The 11606-nt window shown below is 45.0% G+C and overlaps 1 protein-coding gene across 6 annotated transcripts in view; it reads right to left on the reverse strand.

The window, feature by feature from the left end:
- Positions 1-245: 245 nt before the first annotated feature.
- LOC147034663 (transcription factor MafK-like) overlaps positions 246-11606 on the reverse strand; it is a 52757-nt gene continuing 41396 nt past the window's right edge. For all 6 annotated transcript variants that reach the window (XM_085886939.1, XM_085886943.1, XM_085886936.1 and 3 more), the window contains exon 3: positions 246-3627. In XM_085886939.1, coding sequence (XP_085743065.1) covers positions 3157-3627 — 471 coding nt within the window. In that variant the 3' untranslated portion in view covers positions 246-3156. The remainder of the gene's footprint in view (positions 3628-11606) is intronic.

An 11606-nucleotide genomic window follows, 5' to 3' on the forward strand; every position in this document is an offset into this window, starting at 1 on the left:
CTCCTCCACGAGCCTCAACATTGCACACAAAAAAGTACTGTACACTTACACAAGATCAGAGGTACCCAATAAGCGGTCTATGGTCCAGCTGCATTGTTCGACAACACATAGCGAAAGAAGACGAGAAGCAGGCCGAGTGAACAATTTGACGTTTTCTTTACATGAGACGGAGATGTGCATCCATCCGAAATAATTAAAATAAGAGATGGAAAAAGAATAATGAATAAGCAGGTCAAACCCCAGTGTTGCAAGAAAAAAAGCATTTAATGAATGTGTACAAAAGTAAAGCAACAAATAACCATATGTACAGCAATAAATTACGCCATGTTTGTTTGTTTAGAGAATATAACAACACTGATAAAACACACGCATATACAATGTCATGTTCATTTTAGAAGTCCCTAAAAGAACAAAATAAATCAATAATTTATGCAATAAATACTGAAATCACTGCAGTTACCTTGAACGAATAAGTCATTTCTTGTTAAAAAAAGAACAAACAAAACAAAGAACAAAAACAAACAAAAAAAATAAACAATGGACAATCTTCCCAATTGTACACCGACCAAGCACATATACAAATGTACAGTGTCAGACTGCAGGTTTGCGCTTTGTACACAGGACGTTACAAGTGTCCCACTGTTTTTAAAACTGTACAAGGTGGCTCATCTGGAGACAGCAGCAAACAAGGTGTTTCAAGAGAAAAGGGTTGGGTTAGTAGGGCGAAGGAGGGATGGTGGAGGATGAGGGATGATGGTTGGTTGGTTGTGCGGGTTGTGGTCTGGGCAAATGAAGCCAAACCGAGAACAACGGACCAGACGACATGCTGTAGCGACGGGCAGACCACTGACCGCTATACACTGACCATAATATGCACTATTCAATTTGCATGGCACACAATGCATACATCACATCAAAAAATATACCCAGGCCTCCAATAACTCGGCTGTTCGATGTAGCTTGCTTCTATAACGTATGCATATCTTCGTTACATACAACATACCGAATGAGTAAGTGTGTAAAGCTGGTTCATAGACCATCTGTATTGGGATAAGGGTGTTTAAATCGGAGGTCCAACAAATCGGGAAAACTCCAAGGTGGACTACGACTCAAAATGACACGAATAAAAATTTAAAAGAACAAAGGAGACTGTCATTTTGAGATCATCGTTTTTCGATGTGACCACGCTAAACACAATGTGATGCTTCATCCTCCCCCTTCCCCCAAGCCAGTAAACGTTACATAGTTATAAACTCCAAGTGTCAGCGCTCCAACCGTCTCAAAGCCTTTAATACCCTCCTGGACAGGGGTACGGCGCCAGCCCAAAGTGTGATTACAGTCAAATAATCCCAAAATAAACCTTTCAATGTGTCTACTCAATTGCTACTCCTTTTTTTTCTCCTCTCCTTACTTCATAATCACACAGTTCAACCACTTCCACCCCCATGGCATTCATTAACTAACCTACCAGTGCACTGCTTTGTAACACCTCGTCACCACTCACGCCTTGCCATCGCCTTCAAAACCTCTTGGAGATAAAGCATTTGGTAACTCACAAAAAATACATTATTTGTTTTCTATAAATGGGGATCATAATTTATACAAAAATATTGTAAAACTCTAAACGACTAAATATTTGTTATATAAAATATTACACTTTTATCTTTCAATAACATGACACAATGGACCGTGTACTTTACGGGCATTTGCTGTGCTTTTTTTTTTCTTTTTTAAACATTTGCGCTTTTAAGAGCAAATGCTCCAATTTTTTTTGCCTTCCTCCCAGACAAAGGTTTTCCCACCGCAGGATATGCTCGCAAAACTAGAACCGCTCACATCACGAAAGCGCCATTTGAAAAAGGGACTCAAAGATGAGTAAAGAAAACTGAACTCGTCGGTTGGAATAGGGGGGGGGGGGACAGAAGGAAGAGGAAAAGGAGATGGGTAAACACTGTAGAGGACGCGAAAACACAAGAGACATCGAGACTTCCCACATTTTCCAGATTCAAACTACTTTAAAAAATTTCTTTAAAAGGTCAGTCACATCACCTGCTGCGGTAAGTCTCATACAGAGGCCAATACTTAGCAGCACTGTGGGATTCTATTTATTTATTTATTTATTTTTACCGCAATCCACCCTAAAGGATGGCACCCTGTTAGCAGCGCACAAACGCCATTCATTAATTATTTTTTCTTCAAAAGGAAAAAAAAGAAAAATTTATATCGACTTTTAAGCAGCGTGCTTTCTATTCCATCACCTCGCCCATCGTCCAAACAGCTCAGTGGCCAAAATCACATTTCGACAAATGATTACTCCACAAGATTCTTATAGTTTGAGCTCAGGAAACATAAACAAATCACTTTCGTGCCACTGAAGAGTCAATTCACACTCCAGGTACCGACATAAAAGAAACAAACTGTGTACAGTGAAGCTACCCTTTCAAAGGGAAAAGAAAATGAAAGATTCAAGAGTTACACAACCAAACAATGACAGGGGCATTGCTGTAAAATAAAATATGCTTCAGCGTGCAACGCATGGCTACCAATGCCATTCAACTCGCAATAGATTAACATAAAAGAACAAACTTGGGGAAAAAAGCACACACACACACACACACACACACACACACACACACACACACACACACACACACACACACAATCAGAGGAAATTAAACGACAACTTGTAGATATGAAAGGTACATTATGGAGGGCACAGTGTTCTCAAATTGGTTGGAGCTTTTCTACTAATTTCCATACATCAATGACAATGCAGCTTTATTTTGAGTGTTTCAAGATAGATAAAGGTAGATAGACATGCACTGTTGTTGAAAATTACCCCAATGGCAAGAACTGCTCTCAACTGCTTTGATTACCATCTACCATCATATACAACCACCAGAGATTCAGCAATGTTTACATAATGATGCTGTCAGGTCCGGAAAATCATCTGGAGAAGCAGAAGAGAAAGACAATGATGCACAAACTGGGCAGCTTGTCAGCCGAGGAGGGCATGATCATGATGGAAGCAAACTGTGCAAGCCCAGAAGAAGTGAGGTTTTCTAGAATCTCAGAAACATGCCATTTTGAGCATGTTTTGGGTTGGAAGTAACAGGGGATGGAGGCAACACTTAAGGCTAGGCAGTGGGGTCCTTACTAGAATCTAGGTGCAGGGCCCGATGGTGGTTGCGCTCCACCCATTCCTCCTGCCGCTGCCGACTCAGACTTTACTATGGTTATTACACTTGTGGCAGCCACTTTAGCTGGTGCAACAGGTTCTTTGGCCACAGTACGCGCAAATGCCTGCAGCGCTTCATACTTGGAGCGCAGGGTGCTAAGCTCGAGTCGCATGCTTTCATTCTCACGTGCAAGCTTCTCAACCTCGTGTTGTAGCTCCACCTTCTGCCTTTCAAGTTCTTCCTTTTGTGTGACACGCTTCACACGGCAGCTAGCAGCATAACCCCGGTTCTTGAGCGTGCGCCGCCGCTGCTTAAGCTTTATGATCTCCTCCTTGGTGAGGCCGCGAAGATGCTGGTTCAGCTCGCGGACTGACATCGACACCAGTTCATTGTCACTGAGCCCACTCGGAACCCCGCCCGGGGTGTTCTCACCGGGCTCACGCTTCACCTGCAAAACAACAATGGTGGTCAAGTCTTCACCCAATTGTTGCCATTAATGCTCAAGTGTCTTTTATCAAATATTACATCGACACTTACGACTTCATGAGCAGTGCGTAAGGATGGTGAAAGTTCATTGCAAGAGCACAATATAAATCGACATAACATGGTTTGACAACAAAAATGCACAATGCGGGATTCAAAACAATTGACTCATTATTCCAACGAGCATCGAATACAAGTGCTTGCTGTCACTTTGTTTTTTTTTTTCCTCCAACATAATGAAAATTCTGGAAGAGCTTGCAACAGAATAATGTTTGTTTTCCACAACAAAAATAAGGTAGTGTTTTCAAACATGCTGTATACAAGTGAACAAAGGGTCAACGCACAATCACATTGGACGACCAGTCTTGAGCTCTTTCTTTTTCATCACGTGCTCCAGGTACCAACCACACCACAGTTCCACTTGCCTAATTTCCACCGAACAGGCTATTACCATTCAGTTGCCGATTACCCCTAAAATGGATAATAATGAGTTCTTTTCCATGGACCTTCAATGTGGGAAGAAGCCATTTGGCCCACCAAAGCCTGTGCTGATCCATCTATCCATCCATCAGGACCATACTCTGTGCAGAGCGTTGGTGCTGCCGAAGCAGTCTCCTTGGCTATTTGGCTCAATCCTGGACGGGTCGCCACTCCGACACAGGATACCAGCAAGCTGGCACTCATTTTGCCAACCTCAGAAGGATGACAGGCAGAGTCAACCCCACCTGGTATTAATTCAACAGCAGAGCGAGATTTGAACTCAGGATCCTAGGATCCCAACCCTACCACCCTAACCATTAAGCCAACACCAGGCATATAAGGAAGCATGAGGGGAGGGGAAGGCAGCGTGAGTGGAGGGAAGGCACCGTGAGGGGAGGGAAGGCATCGTGAGGGGAGGGAAGGCATCGTGAGGGGAGGGAAGGCAGTGTGAGAGGAGGGGAAGAAGGCAGCATGAGGGAAAGGAATGGAAAGGCAACATGAGGGGAGGGAAAGGCAGTGTAAGGGCAAGGGAAGGAGGCATGAGGGGAGGGTCGACAGTGTACCAGGGTATTACCGGGGCGATTGAACGTGCCCAAACAGCAACGTTTTCTTTTTTAACCACCGCGTTCTATACAAAACTGGGCGGAAAATCTCTTCCACCTTCATCTTCTTCTTCACTAATAATAAGGTGAGTCCCATTGATGTTGCCGACATATGGTTGTTTGTCCATGCTCTAAGCTTTTAAAATTCTGAGCATCAAGGAAGGGAGCAGCACATACCATTTTAATGTCTTTGGTATAATTCGGCCAGAGTCAGGCTTGAGAACTGCCAACATCCCATACTCTGAGCAGATGCTCTAACTATTAAGTGACCTAGTCTGAATAATAAAGATAAAAGTTGAATCAAAAAGCAACTGCTTTTAACAGGGAACTCCAAAACAAGATTTGCAACTCACAACAAAGCAATATCAGGCACGTAGACCATGGACCGCCATCCAAAAGGGGCAGTGTGCGATGGTGACTTGTCTTTTTACAAGTTTACATTAACAGCAGTCCTGGACAGTATTGCTTTGACCTTAATGGCTTTTCCGGCAGGACGAAAACGGCAAAATGACATTTGTGGGGAAATAGAAACTCGGTGCTGAAAATAGAAACAAGCAAATGTATAAATAAAAGCAGAAACAAAGTTAGAAGACAAGTCGATGGAAGAGGAAGAAGAAAAAAAAAGACAAGAAGAAAGCCACCAAAATGAATGTTTAACAGTTGTTGCACATCATCTATATATAATGGAGCAAGTGTATGTACGTATGTATGTGTGTATGTAAGTATATCCACGCTTCACCCATTGGTTGGACAGCTGACCTGACGTCACCCACAATTGTAACCTCAAATACTTAACCTAAAGTACCCAGAGGAACCAAAAGACCCAAACGACTCTGAGGACCTTAAAGACCCAGAAAACCCAAAAGACCCTCAGGTCAGGTCAGGCATGGAAGCATGCACCGGAGCAGCGCGTCGCTGCGTCCACTTTTTGCCGGTACTCCAGGGGCCTCCGTCTGGCCATCCCCAAGGCAGATGCCTGGCCCATCCCCATCTCCTTGAGATGTTGATCAATCTGCTGCAATCACAAGGCACGTGGCGGCCCATTGGCCTCCTCCACTCACGAGGCTCCTTTGCTGAGAGAATCTGGTGAGCAGGATCAGCGTCAGGAAACCGAGCCACATGTCCATACAGTCGCAGCTGACGCTCATGGACTACACAGGAAACAAACCTCATTTGAGTCTCTCTCAGCAACCGATAGTTGGACACAAAGTCCGAACAGTGATTGCCAAGGATTCTCCAAAGAGACCTGGTACCAAAGAAATTAAGTACCCATCTCAGATCCCTGGTCAGAGTCCAAGTCTCACATCCGTAGAGCAAGACAAGAAGCACCAAGGACTTGAAGACTCAGACTTTCGTCCTCCTGCACAGGTACCGGCAGCACCACACCCCATTATCCAGTGAATCGATGACTCCCCAGGCCTGACCCAGACGTCTGTTGACCTCTGGGTCACAGCCAGCAGAGACATTAATATCACTGCCAAGGGAAGTGAATCTTTCTGTGACCTCAACATCCTCGCCACAAACCGGTACAGACAGGATAGCAGCATCCAAGATGTCATTGAAAGCCTGGATCTTAGTTTGACCCAGGAAACCCGTAATCCTAGCGGCTCCTACTCCTTATTCAGCACCTCGAGGGCCCCCAAAAGGATATCCAGATTCTCTGCAAAGATGACTGCATCATCTGCGAAATCAAGGTCAGAGATCTTGACATTCCAAAACGATGCACCACAGCTTGATCTCTCCAACATCCTCCCCATAATCCAGTCCATACAAGTGCTGAAACATGTGGTGGCCAGTACACACCCCTGACGAACTCCAGTAACAACTGGAAATAAGTCAGAGATGGCACCACCACATCTCACAGCACTCTCAGTACCAGAGTATAGTTCAGACATTAGATCGATCCGTTTTGGTTGCACCCCACGAAGACCAAGAATCCTCCAGAGGGAATCCCGATTAACTGAATCAAACGCTTTACAGAGATCAATGGAGGCTGCAAGCAGCCCCTGCCGAAACTCTCCTCTGCGTTCGGTGAGGACCCGAAGAGCAAGGATACGGTCAATATTTGAACTCTATGGTATAAAGCCTGACTGCTCTGGATGCTGGTGCTCAAGCAGATGGTGGCGAACCCTATCAGCAATTATCCGAGCAAAGACCTTGCCCGGCACAGAGACCAGCGTCACCACTCGGTAGTTGTTGCAGTCTTGGCGATTACCCTTCCCTTTCCAGAGAGGGACAACGAGGCCCCTCTTCCAGTCAGTTGGGATGATGCCTGCATTCCAGACAGAGCACAGAACTGCATGCAATGACATGAGTGCAGCATTTCCACCAGCCTTGAGAAGTTCAGCATGGATGCCATAAATCCCAGGAGCTTTACCCCATTTCAACCGGTTCACCGCAGTCTGTATTTCCACAAATGAAGGTGGACCACAGTTGATTGAAGCATCAGCAATAGGCATAGTAACACCCCTGACATCCAACTTGACGGCTGGTGGATCAGCCTGGTACAGTCACTCAAAGTAACCAGCCCAGCGGGCCTTCACTTCAGACTCCCGCGTCAAGAGCCCAACACCCTCTGCTCTAACTGCAGTACACCGAGGGATGGGCTTGGATGAACGCAATGCGTGAATTCCCCTATAAGCAGGACGAGAATCACTTGATCACAGGTGATGCTTTACCCCCTCACTGATTCCTTCCACATAGGCCTCCTTGTCCACCATTAGTGCATGTACAGTTTTACCCCTCAGCTCCCTGAACAGTTCAGCTCTGCCATTCAGCCTGGCCCTATGATTCTGGTCAATGGTATCCAGTGTCCCTTGAGAGACAAAATTCTTCTTCGCCCTTGAGTGAGTTCCAAGACATCCACCGGCAACATCAAGGACGGTAATCTTGAAGGCACTCCACAACTCTTCCAGATCCCCCAAAGCACCCAGACCCCCCAAATCTCCATTCAGCTTATTCGCAAACTCCTCCATTACCCTCCCATCCATGAGCTTGCCAATATCCAACTTAGGCTGGGATGGTACCATTCTCCTGGATTTAAGCTGAAACTTCCGAGTTGCTCTTACAAGCCTGTGGTCAGTCTTGAGGAACTGAGAACTTCGGTAGACCCTGCAATTCTGGATTATCCTTCAGTGATCATCAACGACCACATGGTCCATCTCCTTTGCCACACTGCCAGCGTTGGAATACCAAGTCCAGCGGTGAGCCTGTGGGTGCTGAAACCATGAACCAGCCATCCTAAGTCCATGACTTCTTGCAAAGTCAAGGAACTTGGTGCCATTCTGGTTCATCCAATCGATGCATTGAAATCCCCCAAGACTGGAAAAGTATCTCACCTGGGACACTGATCAACCACAGACTCGAGAGTGGCATAGAATGCGTCCTTCACGGTGAGATCACTTTCCTCAGTCAGAGCATACGTATACAGAGACCAGGGAAATGACAACCAAGGAGTGATGAATCCTTCGTCTCATAATACGCTCGTTGACTGGTGTTATCTCAATTATTAGTCAACTAATTGGAGTCAGCTTATTGGACACAGCTACAGCAACTCCTTTGGCATGGTCATCATCAAAGCGACCAAACCAATAGTAGGTGTAACCACCCACCATTATCTCGCTGCAATCCGGTCTCCGAACCTCAGAGAGAGCTACATTACCGATGTCCAAACGCTTGAGCTCAGATGATAACAGACAAGTGATAATCCTCTCTTAGGGATAGGACATTCTAGCACACATCCGAAGGGGCCGCCTCACGTTAACCAAAGGAGACCGCTGTCTGGTGGACACCTCAGCACCACTCCAACACACTCTCCCGCAATCTGACCCGGGAATGTTACACCATGGGTTCCCTCCTATCATCAAAGATTAGGGGTCCCGAAGGCTTTGCCCTAATCCCGTCATCCGGTGAGCTGCCGTGCGAAGGGCAGCTGCACAGGAGGTACTCCCACGGAGTGGGTTTTCAGATTTCTCTTTGATTTTGGTATATTATGCGGAATGAAGTGTTTTACGGTGGCTAGAGTGCAGATCCTGCCACCAGCCTCCAAATAAAAAGTAACCAAACTGTAGGAAGACATCCGCAGACACAAAATATCCCAAAGACCCTTAAAGACCCCAAAGACCTAAAAAAAACATTGAAGACCCTTAAAGGTCCCATTGACACTTAAATATCCAAAGGACCCTGAAGACCCAAAAATACCCCAAAGACTGAAAAGACCCTGAGGAACCAAAACACCGAAATGACCCAGAGAACCCAAAAGACCCCAGGACCCAAAAGATCCAAAGGACCTAAAAGACTGAGGGGATCCAAATGAGCGAGGGCCCAAAAGGCCTGGAGAACCCCCAAGTACAGAGAGGACCCAAAGTCTCCATGTTTTCCAGTGCAGTGAGGTGTTTTGAATTACAAGCAGTTGGTATGTTTTTCATTCATGCACGTAACCGGGTTGTTGTTTTTGGCCTCTACAGAGCTGTCAGTTTCCTATACACTGCCCAAATAAGGTATGCATCAGAAGAACGTGTCGCATGCTTGAAACAAGATCTCCCATAGGGCGGGTACTCTGCTAGTTGGCATAATGATGGAATCACTTAATCAAAAGGAAGTTGAATTTGACCAGCATAAACCTCAAGCAGACTGACCCAATGAAAATCCAGGTAGATCACAAGAGAGCATAAAGATCACCACATAGTATTACCATACAACACTATAAAAGCTCAGACTAGAGTGAAGTCGATGGCATGCCACCCCAAATCCCCACGCTTCCCACTAAAAGCAAAGTTGAAAGATGGCAAAACGTTCCACCAGGAAGGACCCAATATCAAATTTTGAGTTATATTTTTTCCTCCACAACCTCAGGTGGACAGAGGTTATGTTTTCACCTCTGCCTGTTTGTTTGTCTGTGAGCAGGATATCTCAAAAATATGTGGATGTATTCAGACTAAATTTGACCGGGCGTAGTGGCGTGCACCTGTAATCCGGCTACTTGGAGGCTTGGGATGGAGGATCGCCTGAGGATGGGAGCTCTGCACTGGGCCGCGCTATGAGAGGGGGTAGAGCAGCCTGGAATCATGGCGAAACCAAATCCTTATCCCTGTGTCGTAAGAGGTGACCAGGGTTGCGTCAGGAAGGGCATCCGGCATAAAGCCTGTGCCAAATCAGTATGCGGATCATAACGGATGATCCGCTGTGGCGACCCCTAACGGGAGCCGCCGAAAGACGAACAACACACATTCAGACTAAATTTGGTGGAAAGGTTGGGTGTGTGACAATGAAGAATTGATTCAATTTTGATGAATATCCGAATCCTGATCCTGATACGAGAAAAATTTTTTTATTTCAAACGTATAAAAAACATACTCGTATACATACACGTTTTTTTCAAAGTGATCTTCACCATTGAGAGATGGGGCCAAAAAACAGCCAAAAACGATAGCATATTTCAAAACGTTGTGGACGAGTGAGAACAAAACTGGGAGGAGTTGGTGAGGTGACAATAATAAGCCGATTAGATATTGGTGAAGGTCCGGAGCATGATCCGTCCTAGCAGTGGGATACAAAACGTAAACTGTTCAGCCTGATGGAGGTAATGCGCTCTCCCAAGTGCCGTTCCAGCTTTTCCTGTTTTTGTTTTGACCCCTGTGACCCCACATCCTCACTCCCTGGGGAAGGAACCAAGGGTCATTGAAATCCAAAAATATTTACACATTTCATGCGTCCCTCAATGTTGATTGCATTTACAAAGTTTCATAAAAATGTTTTAAAATGTGCTCGTAATTTCATTTTCTGGTATTTGACCTTTTGACACCACTTCAGGGGACAGGGCAAAAAATTATACTGCTCTTACACCTTCATGCCATGCGGTGATCATAACGACCAAGCTTGGTGAAACTGTTTAGGAGGCGATAGTGTGACAGATGGAAGGACAGACGGACGGACAGACACAGACAGACAGAGCCAATGACAATATCCCCTCCATATTTTTCAAAAAAAACATGGTGATAAACAGAGATACAAGTGTACAATGTGATACTTCTTTAAGGTTGTGAAACTAGTATCACGAGCAACATATTGAGGATTGAAAAAATAAAAAAAGATTTATAATCAATTTGTATTGAAAAAAAAAACTGCTGAATGCATGATAAAGATAGGAAAGATAGGACAACCCACAGGCAGTTCCGAGGAGAGTGCAGGATCTCCATAGGGTTTGAAGCCTCTTGTTTTAATTAAATAAAACACCTTACTTCTACAATTATACCTTCGTTAAAAAAATAACGTTTTTCTCTCGGGATTCTGCCGAGAGACATACAATTAACAATATACGCATGTGATGCTGGTTATTTATCCAAACTATTTATTTACTACAACCTGTAGTCTCCCTTCCTTACTCTTCCCCCGTTTTTAAACTTGTCAGTCTGCCTTGGTAGGAAACATATCAAATTGCTTGACTGATGCAATTCAATCTGCATCAAAACCCATGTGACAAACATTGGATTACACACTCCAACTGGTTAAGATTGGGGCCTGGGAGCTGAGGGGGGTGCGGGGGGTGCAGGGTGGGGGGGGGAGGAGGGATAGTCCAAAAGCAACTGGTATGCCATTAGCTAATGTAATGATCAAACAAGGGTGTTAGAAAGCAACCACATAACAATAGCATATACCTTTATGTAACCTCACAAACTGTAGCCCTTCAATTAACACTTGAGAATAATTGGCATGGAATTCAATTGGGAAGCTTTGCAGAAATAATGCAAAACCAACCATGCAAGATGTGAGAGAAATGTGTGACCACCACAAAGAGTTGCACCAAAGACACAAGAAAAGAATACCACCTCCCAACCAATTTCAACAAATAGACAGATGAGGC

Source organism: Eptatretus burgeri, chromosome 1 (genome assembly GCF_056783735.1).
Source record: "Eptatretus burgeri isolate ZD-2024b chromosome 1, Ebu_testis_v1, whole genome shotgun sequence".
NCBI lineage: Eukaryota > Metazoa > Chordata > Myxini > Myxiniformes > Myxinidae > Eptatretus > Eptatretus burgeri.